General features: G+C 39.6%; 2 protein-coding genes across 2 annotated transcripts in view; both read left to right on the plus strand.

The window, feature by feature from the left end:
• The window catches only part of LOC145424251 (interferon-induced protein 44-like), a 74,742-nt gene that overhangs the window by 37,023 nt on the left and 17,140 nt on the right, over window positions 1-20,579 (plus strand). The window lies entirely within an intron of this gene.
• On the plus strand, window positions 14,692-19,975 carry LOC113017623 (interferon-induced protein 44-like). Its single transcript, XM_080297415.1, has 9 exons — window positions 14,692-14,820; window positions 15,007-15,049; window positions 15,214-15,234; window positions 16,022-16,055; window positions 18,207-18,408; window positions 18,633-18,785; window positions 18,883-19,054; window positions 19,143-19,243; window positions 19,447-19,975. The coding sequence occupies exons 1-9, from the start codon at window positions 14,707-14,709 to the stop codon at window positions 19,618-19,620; spliced, it is 1,014 nt and encodes a 337-aa protein (XP_080153541.1). The 5' UTR covers window positions 14,692-14,706; the 3' UTR covers window positions 19,621-19,975.

Consider the following 20,579-nt stretch of genomic DNA (forward strand, 5'->3'; position numbering starts at 1 on the left):
TACCTTAACACCATATAGTCCAATATATAGTCCATGTAGCACCACCTACCTGCTTTATTCACAGGTAGTCGGTGCAAAAAATATGACCTTCATTTGGAAACTCATAAAAATCTATTAGGGATAGCCTGACCTGTAATCAATGTGTGAAGAGGATAGAAAATGAAAATATAAGTAGCTTCGGGTAGCTTCAGCTTACTCTTTGGCTGATTTTGCTTTGCCATCATTACAATCACAGTCACACAAAAATACTTTACATACTTTGAAGTTTCATCAGAAACTTTATCGTACAGATTTTTGTCTCGTTCTTATTTTCTTTAACTTTTTCTTTTGCAAATTAAATCCAGATAACCTTCACAGAAAATCAATACATGTACTTTTGTACTTTTTGTTATTTACTGTATGTTAAAAATGTTAACTATAAGAAAAATGAAAGCTATATCCATATAACCTGTTGTCTGCTGTGTAACTCATTTCAGTCCTTGATGTTAGACTGTCCAAAAAAAATTCTGTTGTTTGTTTTAAGTCTTTAATTGGCCTTGCCCCACCCTCTTACATGTGCACTCACCCTCCTAGTCACACAGGTCAGCTAAGTTGTGAAGTTCGCTGCCATTGCATATTAGACTTGCTTCTGCATTGCGTTTTTTTTATGTACTTAAGAAACTACTTAAAGTGCTTTAAAACAGTAAAAGGCTAGGCTGGGCTGGGCTTTGCATGTCTCTGCTAATGAATGTGTGTCCTGTACTACCTGTAGAGCACGTTGGCTGAGTGGCTGGATTTCACTGACCTATAAAGAATTCATGATTAGATACTTCTTTTACTTTTCAGTAGTGAAAGACCTACATTTAAAAAGAGCCATTGTATTCCACATGGTCATTATTTGTTATAGCCATGAACTACAACATGTCTATGGAGCTGTCATGGTTTGGTGGGGATTAGTAGTGATGGCCATATGACACCAATGCTTTGATACAAACTTTGAACTGAAATTTGCATTTTCCTTGAACCACTGCTTCAGAGCTTACTTCGCTGCAGGAGGAAAACCCAACAAACAAACAGGTGGACCAAGACGTCTCCTGATTGAGTTGCATGAATGGTTGAACCCATCTTTACTGCAACGGAATGCAAGATTCTTTGTAACGCCTGCTTCCCACGTAAACGTGTATTTTTGAAAGCTGGAGAAGTTGGCAGCAAGAAAAAAAAAAAAAAAAAAAAAACCCAAGACAGTGGAAAAAAATATTGTGATTAAAAATCTTTACATCCTGTCCCATGTACATAATCATACCCCGACCTAATTACACAAGCACACCCTACCATCCCAGCACGTCCTGTTTCCTCCAGCACAATTTCTTTCAACTGCTACAATACAACTGTTTAAAGGATCAACTTACAAGTCAATCCAGCTCTCCAAAATTGTATTTGTATCAATCATAAAAAACATTGTTACATTCAGCACATAATTACTGAGACATTGTTTTGCTGTCTCCCATTTCGCCGCTAACCTATTTTCAATACAATTGAAGTAGTTAAATGCTGATTCATTGCGTCATTTGCGCATAGAAATTAATACCAAAATGCAGACTCCAAGACTGGTTTGATGAAAGGCAGCAAATCCAGGTGGCTGAAGAAAACAGGAGACAAAATCACTGAGGCAGACAATCAGTACAACATGAAAGAGAGCTTCTTTTTCTTCTCCTACATATAAACGGCAGTTTGCAAACAACTTTTAGGTGCATTTACTGCCACCTTCTGGACTGGAGTGTGGGTTGGAGCAGTTTGTCTACAGTCATGGATACACACCTGTCGATCTTAAAAATCCAAACACTGCCCTATAAATTACATCCCCCGCATTCCTTTGAAATATGTCCCTTACCCTTAGGTGAATTCTATTTTCCTGCAATTCAGACTTCAATATTTCCCTTTCTTGCTTGTACTTATTGCACTCCAGCACTAACTGCTCAAATGTCTCTTCATGTCCACAGAAGTCACAATTCCCTGTGTCATGTTATCCATCTTTTTAAGTGTGCTATTCAAGCCTGTGTGCCCAACTCTTACTCTCAAGATTATATCCTCTTCTCTTCTATGACAGAGCGCTAAAGAAAACTGAGGGCTTAAATAGACATCACGCAATCATGGAAAGAGACACAGCTGGGGAAAACAAGGCGCAGGTGAACAGAATCAATTAACTAGCAAGAGGGGACGCTAAACTGAACACAACGTACATGAGATGAGAGACTATCAAAATAAAATAGGAAGCCTAAACACTGAGACACAGACTAAGACACAAACTGGACTGGCACAAACTGGACGGACCAAAGTAAAATCAAAAACAACTGATTCCTGACTAAACACGGGAGACTTAACAGAAACATAGATTATGCACAGGGAACATAGAACAAAAGAAAAAAATAACAAAGAAAACTATGAATACTAAATCAGAATGAAAACACAACCTAAGTCAAGCTAAATTATGTTAAATTTGGGCGAGGTGAGATTGATTACAGACAGAGCAACTTTACTGAAATCCCAGGTAAATCGCGGCATTTATGTTTTGCCCCATTTTTCGGATCCAAAAAGATCTGACGAACCAAGTAGAATAAGTCACGTGATATTATTTACAACAGACACACAGTTACACGATGCTCCGGTTCAGTCAGCTCTGTGAAATGATTTCTCTGCCTCCTCAGATCACTAGAGAGTGTTATCTGTTGTAATTACTGCTGCTATATCTGCACCTGTTTTCGCAGACAGCCCCATATGTGAACCCACTGTCAGAGTGCCTCTTGAGTATTCTTTGGTCCACTAGAGGACAGTGTTGAGCCACAAATTCAAGATTCTAGAGTCAAAGCTTTTATTGTCATGTGTCCAAAGAAAAAAGCATTTCTCTGTACAATGAAATTCTTTCTGGATAAAATGATGGATAAAAAATAGATAAAATACAAATAGTATTAATAAATAAGATCTTGTTTGTTTTTTTGCAAGGTTATCTGTAGTGACAGGCATCCTTTCCTGTGTTAGGACTTCTGGAAGTTCATAGAAGGCATTGTTGCCCAAACCAGGAATTTCAAGACCAGCAAGTTAGTGTGTAGAGACAACCTTTTCTTGATCCATCGTTTTGTAACAGAAAGTGAGTGTCAGCGGTTGGGTGGAGGCGAGGAAGAAGGAACCCAAACGCAGGACTCGCAGGTAGGTGACGATTTATTATAAGGAGTGGATGAACAGAACAAAGGGAGAAAATGGCTGGCTGGACGACTGACTGAAGCACTGACTGACTAACTGAACATACAGACGGAGAGACAACATCACAATAACATCAATGACACGACATTGGACTGGTTGAACTGAGGGACATAAATACACAGGCTGAGTGATGAGAGATTAGAACCTGGTGAGTACACAGCTGAACATAATGAACTAATGATAAACGGGAAGAGGAAGGAACATAATGCACATGGACCAAGGCTAACACAATAAAACAGGAAGTGGAACAGGCAGAAGATAAACAGTGAACGTGAACTGAAAATACTGGGTCACCGACCCAGGAACCCTGACAGTGAGTTTGCCCACAGGTTTTAGCCTTTGCATATGCTCTGAACAGACACTAGCTGAACTGTCAAAATCTAAAATTGCATATATCTGTATGACATGACTACCTTTAACGGACTTTATTTGAACTGGCAGAATGGAAAGCAAACCACTGTCTCTTCTGGCCCCTGTATGACCACATGTTTTTATAGGAGTTATATTCTTCTGTGTGGATTCTGGATTCTGGACTTAAACTATTTGTGTCTCTGTTATCAATATGGAGGACAGTGAGATGACCTTTACCACATGTCCTACATGTCAAACACTTGTACAGTCTTTACTTATGTGCCTAGCACATAAGCAACCAAAACACAGCCCTTTCTTCTTTAGAAAAAGCATTATGTCTCTGTGCTTCTTCCGCTGAAACTGTTGGCACTCCTCCAGTGTGTGTTGTTGAGTACAGCAGACAAAAGATGCCTTTACTGTAAAGTCATGGTTTGTTGTGGTAATTAACCTTCCTGTGCTGTAAGTTTTATCCATGTTCATGGGTGTGACTGTAGAAGCAAAGCTGTTCCCTTTAATTTGTTTGGTTGGGTGTAACTTCCTTCGGTTTGTTGTTGACCTTTCAGACAGGGATTGTTGATCTTACATTCTGAATGTCCCCAAATAAAGGACCCAAAAGAATTTGAAAATTTTTAGAATTTTTCAGTATATCATATGCAAAGGCTCCATTTCTCTCTCATTTTGTATGGCAGTTTGCATAAAATGATTTTCATGTTCTTTGGCATATCCAGTTCCTGCATACATTGCAGGGTTTTCATGACATTACAACTCCCATGTAAGAACAGAGAATGAGCTTTCAATGATTTCACATCTTCTTTTTTAATGGCAGGCCAGGATAATGTCTTTTCAATGTACGCAGTTGCGAGTTTATATTCATTTCCAGTGTTCTTTGAGCATTTGCTTTGCTTGTATATAGCCTTTTCCTGCAGCCATATATTGGCAACTGTGTACTAGCTCTCTTGGCTGTCATGTTGTAAACTGTTCCAAACAATACAGTACAATACAATACAATTTTTTCCACTCCTTGTTCAAACGTGCCGATGAAAGAGATGTACTGAAGAGGATCACCATTGAATACAGGGATTTTCCTGGATGGTATAGATCAGGGGTCAGCAACCTTTAACACCCAAAGAGCCACTTGGACCCGGTTTCCACGCAAAAGAAAACACTGGGAGCCGCAAATACTTTTTGAAATCTAAAATGAAGATAACACTGTATATATTGTTTTTTACTTTTATGCTTTGTGTGAACAACTAAAGTAAGTAAGTAAAGTTTATTTATTAAGCGCTTTTCACAGACAGGCAGTCACAAAGCGCTGTACACAAATATTAAAATAAACAATACAATCAATAGACATTATACACAATGTAAAAGATCAAATGTAAATAATGTAAAGAATATAAAATACGTAGATCAACAAAAGGCTTGTTTGAACAGAAAAGTTTTTAACTGCTTTTTAAAAGAATCCATAGAGCAAATAAGGTGTGTTACTTATGAAATCCATGAAGTGCTGCAGAGAAAATTACATTTTATTTATGTAATTAACACATTTTGAACTCTTAAAGAAATATAACAAAAAGGAAAGACACCCAGCTGAACTAAAATGATCCAGCAAACAAAAACTGTTGTGTGCCACCCTTATATCGCCTTTGGGCTTTTGGAGCCTTGACCTGACTTTTAAAAAGTAATTGGAAAAAAAGCTCTGTGCTGCTAACAAAAATATATATATATTTGCAAAATTCTGCCTAAATATGTATTTTACCTGGTTAATGTGTGTGGCGGGGCGTGGTCTGCAGCGCCGCTGCAGGGGAGGCGACGCACCTGAGCGGCACCCGCGATCACGCCTTGCCGCCTTAAAGTCTGTGCTCTCTCTGCTGTTGTATGGAACGCCAGGACTGCCATAATGAATTAATTAAATACACCATTAAATAATTAATTAAATGTGGCAATAATTAATTAAAATTGGAATTAATTAATTAAATAAATAGTTATGACACATGTAATTAATTAATTATTGACACATTTAATTAATTATTTATGTATTTCACATTTTAATTAATTATTGACACATTTCATTAATTATTGACACATTTAATTAATTATTTAATGCTATATTTATTTATTTCGTTTTGGCAGTCCTGACGCCTGGCTCTCATCATGAAATAATTTTATCTGTCAGCCTCACCCATCAAACTCAGGGGGCGGGGTTAACGCTGATCGAGTCAAAACCATTGCTTTGGCCTGGTGGCCATTGTTTCTAGCACACAACAACCGGCATGTGGAAGCTAACAGAACTGAGCTTTGAAAAACCCTGTTTGTGTGTTACCAAATACCGTTTTAATATTTTTTTAGCCGAGAATGTAGTGGTTTAATCTTCATGTGTCTGGTCGGTTTGTCAAGATACAGCCTCTTTGCAAAAGTGTTTCGATGATTTCGGAGATGTCTGCCCAGTCTCACGGCAAAGCGTGGGATAGACCCGCTCGCCTCGCAAGCAATCCCACCGACAAAGCGCAGGCCCCGGTACACAGCTGTAGTAACCCCCGCTGACTTCTTTTACTGAGGTTATATTTATCGATGTTTTATTTCCTGATGTTCTTATGTGTCCTACGTGTTTCAGTCGCCAATTCTGAATTATAACTAACATTAAAAACATGTTTAAGGAGGAGAGAGAGCAAATAAATCTGTTTAACATCTGATCTTTGGGTTTTTGTTCAGTAATCAGCGTGACCTGTGTATAAACGCATAAAAGAGATAACGTTGGTGTTTCCGTCATGTAGTAACTGCTGGCTTTAACTGTACAAAGGTTGTTCGACACTATGAAACACATACAGACTTCATGATGTTCGGCTAATATTTTTATTGTGAATATTAATCATGCTGACCTCGCTCTGTACACCACGCAGCGAGGTCAGCATATCCACGATATCCTCAGCTCCATGAGTTAACACAAAGTTTCCCAGCTGACTATCTAACTGCCAACTATTCCAGAGACGTGAAAATATACAGCATAAAGAAAAGTGTAAGAGACTCAGCAGCAGATTAGAATAACAGTTATACATTTAATAAATCACCAAATGAATCCAAGAAACGAGCAAACCTGTTCCGACAATTTGAATTTGTATTCCCTCAGCTGCAGACTCGCTGCTGTTTAAATGTTTGAAAAGGAAGATTAGATATAAAAAACGTCAAACATAGACTCAGTCTGCCTTCACATTTGATATGAGGCCAGCACGTATAGTGGCCTCAGCAGGCTATTACTGAAATACACGTGCTATATCATAAACTATGATATAAACAGGGAGGTCCTATTAACATGTTTAGTTTTAAAGGACACCTTCCTGCCTTTAGTCTCATTCATGAGCAGTATTAGTTTTCTTCTAACATCCAGAAGTCTGCACGATGTGTTTCATAGTTTGTAACAAGCCTTTGACAGGTAAACATAACATGACCGAAAAAGCAAAAAAAAAGCAAAAAAAAGAGAGAGTGGTTCATTTATGTCTGATGTGATTATTCCTCCCTAAATATCGTCGGTGAAGTTTGCCATGCATGTCAGATTTTCCTGCGCATTTTTATACCTCTGCCAACAGAGAGAGAAAAAAAATCACATTCTAACAGACAGCTGGTGCTTAGAATACAGTTGAATAACTATTAAAAAACAGATGATATTTAGATGATAGTTCAGTCTAACACATGTGCCAGTGGTTCATTAAACGTCTGTGAAACTATGCAGTTATGAAACGTAACTTTAACCTCAGCCAAACCGATTTGCTCAGTTGTAAATAAAACAGCGAAGTAAACGTGACCCGACAGACAGAACCTGAGTGAATGAAGTCCAGCGTTTAACCACTGAGAGCTAAAACTCAGCTGAGGTTTGAAAGCTGTGTGCCGGTGATTGGACATCAGCCGCTGATAAAGCTGGCTCGCCTATAAAGTGCTCTGTAAGGAAACAAGCTCCAGCAGCTCTGCGCTCGGGGAAAATACTATATTTACTTATCTTGTGCAGAAAAATGCGCTGACATTGCGTTATATCGAGCACCGGCTGCCCAGTTAAACTGTGACTATCACCAGGTAACTAGGCGTGTTTCTTGAATTAGCAGCAGGTGTTAAACAGCTGACAGATGAGGAGGAGGATGCATGCAGGTAAACTGAGGGTCTGCTGAGCTGATCGCTGGTTTCGTGAGAAAAATGTCAGCTCGTTCTTTATGTTACAGAAGCACAGAGACACAAGACCAGGCGGAAAGAGACGATCGTTCGGTGAAAATGAGAATCTGCGAATGCAACATGTGGAACACGGAGAGTGGAATATGTAAACAAACCGGTTAACGTAACCCCCTCGGTGCACTCTGCATGCTAACTGTTAGCAGAGCTAGTGAAATCTCTGAAAACATCTGAGCACTTTTGCAAACATGTTCTATGTTGACAACCTGACCAGACATACGGCGCGACATTCGCGGCTAAAACACTGTTAAAAGTGTAGCTGGTGACAGAAAAACGGGGTATTTTAAAACTACACCACCACCATTGCTGCTTGTGATTTGATCTGCATTCTGGGATACCTGGCTGCCCCAAGTCTACACAAGCAATCGATTATCTAGGATCGACCTGTTTTGACTTACTTTGCACGGCAACCAATCAAATGTTAGAGAAGCTGCATGGGCAGCGTTAACCCCGCCCCCTGAGTTTGATGGGTGAGGCTGACAGATAAAATTATTTCATGACGAGAGCCAGGCGCCAGGACTGCCAAAACGAAATAAATAAATATATCATTAAATAATTAATTAAATGTGTCAATAATTAATTAAATGTGTCAATAATTAATTAAAATGTGAAATACATAAATAATTAATTAAATGTGTCAATAATTAATTAATTACATGTGTCAATAATTAATTAAAATGGGAAATACATAAATAATTAATTAAATGTGTCAATAATTAATTAATTACATGTGTCATAACTATTTATTTAATTAATTAATTCCAATTTTAATTAATTATTGCCACATTTAATTAATTATTTAATGGTGTATTTAATTAATTCATTATGGCAGTCCTGGCGTTCCATACTGTTGTGTTGTCGGGCTGTGAGCTGAAAAGCTACAGCCGGCTGTGTGCGTACAGCAACCGTGTGTGAAAAGTGGTCAATAAAGAGATGCTGAAAAGCCTGTTCATGCAAACATCGTCGGGTCTGCCGTGATATGTTTACAACGGGACTTCTGCTCCTGAACCTCTGCGCACAGCGGCTGCAAATCGGGGTTGTACGAAGTCACTTTCATCTTTACGCAGGACTGTAAGCTGTCATCTGTGAGGCGTGAGTGGTGTTTGTTTTAACATAGTTCATGGTGGAGCTGCTGACATAATGTGGATCCGAAGATCCATAACTGGCCTACCTGGGGTCGAAAGTCTCGATAAATACACGGCGTTTCGGCGGGTACACCGGCTTCCGCGAGTGTGACACTTATTTTGAGCAGTGAAAAAATAATAAGATATAATTTTATTTTTATATTTCAAAATCACAATAATCTTCCGATTTAGAACTACAAGTTAAAAAAAGAACTAAACACAAATAAAATACACTTCAGCGAAATACTTCTAATTTATTTTCCCAAACCACGCGGAGCGCCGCAGTATAAGGACAAAAGAGTCGCATGCGGCTCCAGAGCCGCAGGTTGCCGACCCCTGGTATAGATTGTAGCAGCCTTGGCATCAAGAACGACAGAAGAGTCTCTAACGGGTGCAGCCATTTATTTCCTCTCCACACACGGCTGATTCTCTTGACATTCAGCACCGTGAAAACTATAAAATAAGAAAAAGTTGATACCGTACAGTACTTTTTGAACTAATAACAATGAGCAATAACAACAATGAGCTTAAGTTAATTCAGGTAAGTTCAAAACAAGTAATTCTGAGATATACAGTCACAGATTAAATAAAACAAAAGGGGTTACTTCAAACAGCATCAAGGGGTTACACAGTTCAGTTAAATAAAATATAACAACAGATCACCTCTCATCACATACCTCAGTCCGCTTGCCAACTGCCCTGCTACTGTAAAACCTTAATAAACCACGGTGAAGCAAAATGTCTTGTGCTTAAGACTCTATGTGAAAGTTAAAATATATATGTTCAGTGCACATAGAGATATAGAGTATATAGTTACATAGTTATACATATCATACAAAAATCCTCCACACGGAGAGTATCCTGTCAAACTCCATCACAGTGTGGTACGGGAACTGCACCACTCAGGACAGAAAGGCTTTCCAGCGTGTCATTAAAATGGCACAACTCATCTGTGGAGTACCCCTCCCATCACTACAGGACATTTACAACACTTGGGTCAGGAAAAGGGGTTCATCAAGGACCGCACCCACCCACAGCACACATTGTTCACACTCCTGCCATCTGGCAGATGCTGCCTAAATGTGAAAGAGATAAGATAAGATAAGATAGAACTTTATTAATCCCTCGGGTGGGTTCCTCTGAGAAATTCGACTTCCAAAAAGCACAGCAACGACCGAAGTTACAGTTACAGAATTGTTATATATATATATATATATATATATATATATATATATATATATATATATATATATATATATATATATATATATATATAACAATTCTGTAATATATATATATATATATATATATATATATATATATATATATATATATATATATATATATATATATATATATATATATATACACACACACATATATAAATACAGAGACAAATATAAATAAAATATACAAAGGGGATAAATAGAATAAATAGGAATAAAAAATAAAAATACAAGTGAATTGCACATTTCAAGTATTGAGTCTATTGCACTGTTGACTATTTACAAAAAGTATTGCACAAGGTATTGTACAGTGAGGTGAAGAGGCACTACAGCTTAGTTGTTCCCCCCTCCTTTGTCCTCCTGTTTCCCCTCCCTCTCCCCTCCAGAGAGGAGTTAAACAGTTTGATGGCGTGTGGGACAAAGGAGTTTTTAAGTCTGTTAGTTCTTGTCTTGGGGAGAAGCAACCTGTCACTGAACAGACTCTTCTGATTGTTTATGGCCGTGTGCAGAGGATGCCCAGCATTGTTCATAATGTCCATCAGTTTCTTTAATGTCCTTTTCTCTGCCACTGTCACCAGAGTGTCCAGCTTCATGCCGACCACAGAGCTAGCCCTCCTGATCAGTTTCTCCAGCCTGCATGAGTCCCTCTTTGCTGTGCTGCTCCCCCAGCACACCACAGCATAGAAAAGTACTCCAGCAACCACCGACTGGTAAAACATCCTCAGGAGCTTCCTGCAGATGTTAAAAGACCTCAGCCTCCTGAGGAAGTACAGTCGGCTTTGGGCTTTTTTATACAGGTGCTCTGTGTTGCATGACCAGTCCAGTTTATTGTCCACCCACAGCCCGAGGTACTTGTACTTGTTGACCACCTCCACCTCCTCCCCCTCTATCTGAACCGGCAGTGGACCTTCTCTGGACCTCCCGAAGTCCACAACCAGTTCCTTAGTCTTTGAGGTGTTGAGTTGCAGGTGGTTTGTGTGACTCCATGCGACAAAGTTCCTCACCAGACTTCTGTACTCCTCTTCCTGATCATCCCAGATACACCCCATGATGGCCGTGTCATCTGCAAACTTCTGAATATGGCATAATTCAGAGTTGTAGCAGAAGTCAGAGGTGTACAGGGTGAAGAGAAGAGGGGACAGCACAGTTCCCTGTGGTGCTCCTGTGCTGCTGACCACAGTGTCAGACGTGATGTCCTTCAGCCTGACGTACTGTGGTCTGTCGGTGAGGTAGTCGGAGATCCAAGCCACCAGGCAGGGGTCCACCTCCATCCTGTTCAGTTTTTCCTGAAGCATACAGGGCCGGATGGTATTAAAGGCACTGGAAAAGTCAAGAAACAGTATCCTGACCGTGCCTTTTCCCCCATCCAGGTGTGAGTGGGCTCTGTGTAGGAGGTACAGGATGGCATCCTCCACTCCGACACCCGCCTTGTATGCAAACTGTAGTGGGTCCTGGGCATGTTGTACCTGTGGTCGGAGGAAGTTGAGGAAGAGCCGCTCTAGAGTCTTCATAAGATGTGACGTCAGTGCCACCGGTCGGAAGTCATTCAGCTCATTGGGCCGGTTCTTTTTGGGGACCGGGACGATGCAGGATGTCTTCCATAGGGCGGGCACTCTCCCCAGTCGCAGACTGAGGTTGAAGACTCGTTGTAGCGGCTCCCCAAGTTCAGCAGCACACGCCTTTAGCATCCTAGGACACACCTTGTCTGGGCCTGCTGCCTTTCTGGGGCGAAGCTTCCTCAGTTGCCTCCTGACCTGATCCACTGTGACACTGGGAGATGTTTGGGAGGAGGGGAGGGGGGGAGATGTCTTGCTGCTGAGAGAGGGATTGGAGGAGGGGGGTGTCATGGTGTCAGGAAGGGGGGGAAGCGAGGGAGGCAGGAGAGTGGAAAGCAAGGAGCACCAGACTAAGAAACTGTTTCTATCCACAGGCCATCAGGCTACTAAATCTCTGACTTACTGTCGAACTGTAATTATCCATAACTGTAAATCTGTTGTGTGAAGGGAACCTGCAAAGTAAGAATTTCATTGCTCTGTATAACCATCTGTATTTTGCAGTGTACATCACAATAAGCTTCTTGACTCTTGAATCTTTAGTTTACTACCTTTTGTTTCCGAGTCCTGCATTTGGGTCCTACCTCTGCTTGCCACACAGCACCACCATGAGCAGCAAGTGTTTTTGTCACAAAATGTACTTGATAATGAGGGTCGGAAACTGCAATAACATCTCTCAGGAGTCCCAAAGGCCGAGAGGTGTAGCTCTCTTCACTACAACACAGACACAGGTCGGTTCTTTGAAACAGGGGTTTATTACTTGGGCTTTCTCTGCTCTTTAGTTATACCATCGAGTCTTCAGGCCTTAACCCCAGTACACCATTATGCCAATACACAGTGAGAACTGTTTAAATTGAGTGAACGGTACACACACATTAGCAATTTTACAGTACATATATTTAGTCCAAACATAAAATAAAGACAGAAATACCTCGTTGACCGCTTGTCCTGAAAAGAGGTCCTGATGTCTTTGTGTTACTTTGCCTTGATTTCAATAAACCTTTAGTTTAGCTTAGCAGAGCTTCATGAGTGACATCTGCTCGCCCGCAGTCCAAGAAAGAAATATACTCTCTCATTGTACTCTCTCTTGTATAATCTCGCTAAGGGTGTTCTCATGAGACATTAGCCCTTACACATTACACATATACATTTTAAATGAAGACATTTTTAACATGAAATTACATATTCATGAAATTACACAATCCATGATAAATCAGTCATCCACATCATGAGCTCTAAATAGAACATTGTTTAACAGCATTTACAAGAGGCAATGAGAAGCCTGGCATGCCAGACTGCTAGACCCTGCTACATATGTGTCAAGAACAGGGTCCCAGGTGCTCCACACTATATCTGTGCAGTTTTATCTCAAACGACTGCATGATTCCAGAGAACTTAAATGACCTTTATGCTCAAATGAAACAGGTTCAATAGAATGTGATGACATATCAAAAATTCAGTGAAAATCTTTGTGTTCTCATGAAAATCTAAGTGTTTCTTCTTCTTCCTCACCTACTAAACATTTGTGCAGATGTTCATCTGTTTAATGTCAAACTGCTGCCATACTCTTGAGAAATTAAAGCACAACTCTGCTCAAATTGAATAATTTGAAAGGAATGTGATAACTTAATAAACAAAAAATTACAAAACAATCATATCTGATATCACATATGATAACAGATATCATAATGATATGAAATTCTCAATGAATTTCTCTTTTTTGTGACTCACACTACAAGCTTAAAAATTGTCATCTCAAACCGCTGCAATATTCTTTAGAAAATAAAAAACAATTATGCTAATTTCATTATATCATTCTGCTAAAAAGTTTATTAATATTCCTTATCACAATGTTCCTTTCCAGTTTTGAAGATCAGTTCATTTTATTTCAATCAATAACTTTTTTTGTTCATTCCTATTAACACAAACTTGCCAACATGATGTTTTTTACTTTTCACATACATTATATACCATATGGAGTACAGTTGAATGTTTATCATTTAGTCCTGTGTACAGAAATGGTTGCAGAACTTGAGAAACCGGAGATGAACTTAACAGCTTGAATGTTTCATCAAAACACAGATGCAAAATCAGAGGAACACTGGAGCCAGGAATAGTTTTGCACTCCTTGCTCTGTGTTCCCAAGTTTTTGTTCTAGGGAAAATTGCGGAGTGCAAAAAATTGGAAACAAGTAACGTAAAATTATGACGATAGGACATGACAAAGGACAGTGGAAGATGGAGACAATAACTGCAGAATGAATAACAAGACAATGGGGTAAACTTACATAGAGGAGAACAGGAGTACGATAAATGGGGCGATAAATGCAGATGAAACCGAAACACCAAGGAACAAATCAGGATTAACTAGATGAGGGGAGTAAAATTCAATATCAAGCACTTGGACTATCAAAGTAAAGCAGGAAGTAACACAAACACACATACAGTCAACAGGAAGGGGGAAATGACTGAATGGGAGACAAATAAATAGGGAAACAGACAACCAGGGCACAAAGAGACAAGACAGATACAGGGACACAAGTAGGAAACAGAAAAGAATCATAAAAGAAGGTAAGTTGGAAGAATAAAAACCAAGTAGATAAACTGCATTATAAAGAGAAACTACAGATGATATAATCAATTCTAAAGGAAACTAAACAAACCTAATATACAAAAAGCCAAACTCAAACACAATAGATTCTCAAAAACATCAGGAACATCCAGTAGACGAAAAGGAAAAACTTAAGAATAACTAACAAAGAAAACTATAAATACTAAATCAGAATGAAAATATATCTGGAGCAGATGATAAAAGGTAATATTCAAACTGAAAACTTCAACAAAGGCTAAAACTGAAAACGCTGGGTAAAAATCCTGGGATTATGACAGAAGCAAGTTTTAGATTTTAAGAAATAGATGTTAGTGACACATGCAAATTAAGAAGCTATGCAGCTACAACTACATTAGACTGCCATCAGATAGAGAGAATAATAGAAGTCACATGACCCAAAAAGAAAGTGAAAGGACATTTATAAATCCAAAGTCACACGTCATCTACACCAGTGTGAACAATAAACCAAGGGACGACAACTTCACAGCACAGTTGGACATTCAGGTACGGTAACATTGTGTTAATAATCCAATGCAAGAAGTCGAGTTATTAAATTATTAAATTGACCGGACTGAGTCATCTCTGCCATTTGGTTCAGATTAAGTTAAAAGAATGTAGTTTCTTGAAGAATTTAACGAATTTACTATTTTTTAATTTACTATCTTTTCTGTTTGTTTAATTCACAATTAGTTGATGACAAAAAAAATGGAAAAAATTATAAATATCTTGTCAGGTAAGCTTTTTTTTCATATTATATTCATTGTTGTTCATTGTTCATAACGTCCTTTGATTTAAAAGTCAAAAAAACATTTAATTTAACTTAAAATCTAATAGAACTGAACTGAATATGGAAAAATGTTGCTAACATGTTTTTACTTTGTCATATTTCAATTGCAGGAAATCGCTCACCACCTCCTCGTAAGATATTTAAAATATGATACAAAATCTCGAAGACAAAACTTGAGGCTTTTACACACCAGACGTGTAAAATCTGTGAAAATATTTCCTATCTTAAAAATATTGTTCAGACTCATCTGTTCTTTTTGCAGCTGTTCACACTGACCGTTTGAGCTGAACAATTCCAGGAAATGTAAACAAAATTCCTGGACTGGAACTTTGGGCGAGGCGCAATTGGTTACAGGCAGAGCAACGTTACTGAAATCCATGAGTAAAAAGCAGAATTGATGAAATTATTTATTTATTTATTTTTGCAATTCAAGATCGATTTGTCAGATTTTTTGGATCTGAATAAAATGACCTGAATAACATATAATAACTGCGTCAGACAACGAGTGCCCTCTAAACTCACACGGCACGCCTACTGAATACACAATCAAATGGAAATAGTCACGTAATACTAATTACCTCAAAAACACAGCTACACAATGCGGCTCAGTAAAATAATTTCCTGCCTCGCCTCAAACTGTCCCACTGACATCCTGAACTGTACAAACACACAGCTTCAGCTCATGGATCCAACCGTTAAATTCTCCCTGCTGCTGTTTTCTTAGTTTCTTACTTTTCTCAGCTCGTCATAGTTTGACGTCGGCTTCAATTTTAGTTTTCACAGTGCGTTTATTGAGGAGGAATTGTCCTCAAAAACACAACGCGTTCAGTGTGTAACAGCCTTAATACATAATGTGTAATTAATTTAAAATGTTATGCTTCCAATGTGACTCGTAGAATTTACATTTTTACTTTATAGTGTTAAAGGCAGAAGAGAGGATCATACCATGGGGGTGAGTGTTAAAAGTGTGGTTAATTAGAGAGGTGTACTAGAATTAATAAAAATAACCCTTTTCACCAACTCTGTGTTAATCCTAGAGTCACAATTTTATATCACAAAATCAAAGTGCTGCTCCACATCGAAAGGAGCCAGCTGAGGTGGTTCGGGCATCTGACAAGGATGCCCCCTGGGCGCCTCCTGGGTGAGGTGTTCCAGGCATGTCCCACCGGGAGGAGGCCCCGGGGCAGACCCAGGACACGCTGGAGAGATTATATGTCTCGGCTGGCCTGGGAACGCCTTGGTATTCCCCCGGATAAACTGGAGGAGGTGGCTGGGGAGAGGGAGGTCTGGGCCTCTTTGCTTAGGCTGCTGCCCCCGCGACCCGGCCTCGGATAAAGCGGATGAAGATGGATGGATGGAAAATCAAAGTCTTTTGACTTGTTTGATCATTTTGTTAACTTATGTTTAATGTCCATTCAATTTTACTTTAAACCCATCTGTGGATCTCACATTTACATTTTGATTCTGAAGTGATTCTCTGCTGAATAAATTTTATACATTCAAATTGTTACAGCAGCACAAACCTCTGAGTCACAATGTGGAATTCACATACACTGAACAAAAATATAAACGCAACACTTTTGTTTTTGCTCCCATTCCCCATGGGATGGACATAGAGACCTAAAATTCATCCCAGATACACAATATAACCATCCCTCCCAAACAGTGGTCACAAATCAGTCCAAATGTGTGGTAGTGGGCACATCTGCTATATTGAGATAATCCATCCCACCTCACAGGTGTGCCACATCAGGATGCTGATCTGACATCATGAGTAGTGCACAGGTGTACCTCAGACTGCCCACAACAAAAGGCCACCCTGGAATGTGCAGTTTTGTCTCACAGCAAAATGCCACAGATGCCACAAGCAATGAGGGAGCATGCAATTGGCATGCTGACAGCAGGAATGTCAACCAGATCTGTCGCCCGTGCATTGAATGTTCATTTCTCAACCATAAGCCGTCTCCACAGGCGTTTCAGAGAATATGGCAGCACATCCAACCGGCCTCACAACCGCAGACCTCGTGTAACCACACCAGCCCAGGACCTCCACATCCAGCAGGTTCACCTCCAAGATCGTCTGAGACCAGCCACCCAGACAGCTGCTGGAACAATTGGTTTGCACAACCAAACAATTTCTGCACAAACTGTCAGAAACCGTCTGATGGACGCTTAACTGCATGCCCGTCGTCCTCATCGGGGTCTTGACCTGACTCCAGCTCGTCGCCGTAACAGACTTGTGTGGGCAAATGCTCACATTCGATGGCGTCTGGCACGTTGGAGAGGTGTGCGCTTCACGGATGAATCATGGTTCACATTGTTCAGGGCAGATGGCAGCTGAGAATGTCCCAGTTCTTGCATGGCCAGCATACTCACTGGACATGTCACCCATTGAGCATGTTCGGGATGTGCTTGACCGGCGTATACGACAGCGTGTACCAGTTCCCACGAATATCCAACAACCTCGCACAGCCATTGAAGTGGAGTGGACCAACATTCCACAGGCCACAATTGACAATCTGATAGACTCCATGCGATGATGTGTTGCACTGCATGAGGCAAATGGTGGTCACACCAGATACTGACCGGTTCTGGGTCCCCAGACCCCCAGTAGCGCAAAAAACTGCACATTCCAGGGTGGCCTTTTGTTGTGGGCAGTCTGAGGTACACCTGTGCACTACTCATGATGTCAGATCAGCATCCTGATGTGGCACACCTGTGAGGTGGGATGGATTATCTCAATATGGCAGATGTGCCCACTACCACACATTTGGACTGATTTGTGACCACTGTTTGGGAGGGATGGTTATATTGTGTATCTGGAATGAATTTTAGGTCTCTACATCCATCCCATGGAGAATGGGAGCAAAAACAATAGTGTTGCGTTTATATTTTTGTTCAGTGTAGTTTCACATGGTGACACAGAAATGCTTATTTGGTTATTTCAGGCTTCTGAAATTGCAGGTAGTAGAAAACAGATGTCAGCCTGTCTCAGTAGTACACCCCTCAAGTGTTTTGCTTGTTTGTTGTTATTTTGTGTTTGTTCATAACACTGTTGTGTAAACTGTAAGTGCACACTAAATCCTATTGTAATTTTCTTTAGAAACAGTGAAAGAGAGCGAGACCTGCAGCTTGTCAGAGCTTACAAGCCTCACAAAGATGTCCAGCATCTCAGAATTATGCTTCATGGACCACCAGGTGCTGGAAAGTCCAGCTTCATCAACTCTGTGGACAGTGCTTTAAGAGGCAAAATCGCAACTCGAGCATTGGCAGATGCAACCTCTGGTGATAGTTTCACTAATGCAGTATGTATGAGGATGTATCTATCCTTATCATAGTTGCACACTCATTTCCTTTGAGGTTTTCTATGACTACAGGAGCATACTGCAGTGGTAGCTGCTTTATGAGCATTAAACTATAAAAAGAGTGAAAAATAGTCAGCACAACTAGTGTGTCAATTATTTTGAAAACTGTTTAGGATCTTTAGTATTTGGCACTAATATAACAACACCACATTTTTTATTTACAGTACAGGACATTTAAAATTCAGAAAGGAAATCCAGAAACTTTTTACTCTTTTGTCTTCACTGACACCATGGGGCTTGAGAGGGGCGCTGAGAAAGGAATACACGTGGAAGACATCAAACTTGCCATTAGTGGACATGTCAAAGAAGGTTACACGGTATGATGTTTTTCATCCAGATGCTTGTACACAGTCTGTGATACAGAAACTGTATCGTGCAAAAAGGTTTAAGTGACTTTGGGTTTTTTTTCCCCAGTTCAAACCCACAGCTCTCTTGCGTGAATCGGATCCTTACTACAACAGTTCTCCTACTTTAGATGACAAAGTCCAAATTCTGGCTTTTGTTATTCCAGCTGACACAGTGAGCATGATCAGTGATGAAACTTGGAGGAAGATGAAAGAAGTCAGACTACATGCTCGTGACACAGGTGAGAGCAGATGTTCTACATGATGTCACGATTTCAAATACTAGAAAAACATGAGATAAAGTTATTGCATTGCTTTCTGTATTGGCAGGGATCCCACAAATAGCCATCATGACCAAAATTGATGAAGCCTGTCCCGAAGTCAAAAGAAACATAAAGAACACCTACAAGAGCAAGTACTTGAATGACCAGGTATGTTCCAGGAAGTAACTTTCATGAGCTTGTAGACAGTTTACACTTGTATTTAACATCTATAATTCAGCTGTACATTTCAGTATATTTGAACAGAAACCTCAGCTGGAATCAGTACAAATAATTCAATAAATAATTTATAATCATGTCACTAGTGCAACAATACAGTTTCAGTTTTTAAATGCAATATTTTTTAAACTTAGATGCAAACAGTAAACAGGAACCTGGGTATTCTACTGAACTGCATCTTCCTCGTGAAGAACTACCACAAAGAAACTGACACGAATGACAACATAGATTCACTGATACTGTGTGCACTGAAAAAGATCATTGACTATGGAGAGGACTACCTGAATGACCAGGATATAAATGATTGAATGAATGGTTGTATATTGTTGGGTTGAATAATCCTGGCCTGTAACAAATGTTTGAGGGGGATAGAAAATGAAAATGCTCAGTTACTCTTCAGGTTATTTTGCTTTGCTATCATTACAATCACAGTCACACAAAAAGTGAATTTCATCAGAAACTTTATTGTACTGATTTTTGTCTTGTTCTTATTTTATTTCACTTTTTTTTCTTTCGTAAATTAAATCCAAATAACCTTCACAGAAAATCAATATGTACTTTTTATTTACTGTATATTCAAAATGGTAATGGCATAAAGAATGACACATATATGCTTGTAACCTGTTGCCTGCTGTGTAACTCAAATAAATCAGTTCAACCCTCGATGTGAGACTGTCCTCTGTGAATCAGTGATTTCTTGTTTTCTAAACTGTAATGAGAGTTTAGAAGCGGAAGAGGATGGATAGATATTTAATGACTTAGGTTATCAACCCATACGAGCATCCAGGTAATTATACAAGTCCAAATTAGGACTTGTATATGTCCTTAGTCTCCCCCTTGGCTATGCATTTGAGAGCTTAATCAGATGTTGCAGATTATTTGGCTTCTAGTTAGAGTCGGACTACTATTCATGAAACTCGTAAGTTTACCTTCTCAGCTTTTTGTTTAGTTATTTCCATTCAGTCTCCGGTGTAGCGGCACATCCTTCTTTGCCACTTCTGCAGGACGTAAAGTTTCTGACTCATGCTTTTCTTAGATTACTTGTATGCTTTTCAGTAGCAAAAATACCAAAACACAAGCCCTTTGATTTGAGGAAATAAAGACTGAAAGAAATGTCTGATGGAAAAGGGAACACTGTGTTGTGCTGCTAAACTTTGAGGTTATAAGTCATCAGTGTTTAAATAAGAAAATGCCAAGAGGAGACTTGGAGCCCCGAGTCTGCATGCAAAACATGAAAACTCCATAGCAGTGATACTTGTTCATACAT

This window comes from Astatotilapia calliptera, chromosome 23, assembly GCF_964374335.1.
Source record: "Astatotilapia calliptera chromosome 23, fAstCal68.1, whole genome shotgun sequence".
Lineage (NCBI taxonomy): Eukaryota > Metazoa > Chordata > Actinopteri > Cichliformes > Cichlidae > Astatotilapia > Astatotilapia calliptera.

Coding starts and splice junctions, on each gene's coding strand:
- LOC113017623 (XM_080297415.1), top strand. CDS start 14,707: ATGACCCAAAAAGAAAGTGAAAGGACATTTATAAATCCAAAGTCACAC. Junction 15,235..16,021: donor AAATCGCTCACCACCTCCTC/GTAAGATATTTA, acceptor TTTACTTTATAG/TGTTAAAGGCAGAAGAGAGG. Junction 19,055..19,142: donor ACTACATGCTCGTGACACAG/GTGAGAGCAGAT, acceptor CTGTATTGGCAG/GGATCCCACAAATAGCCATC.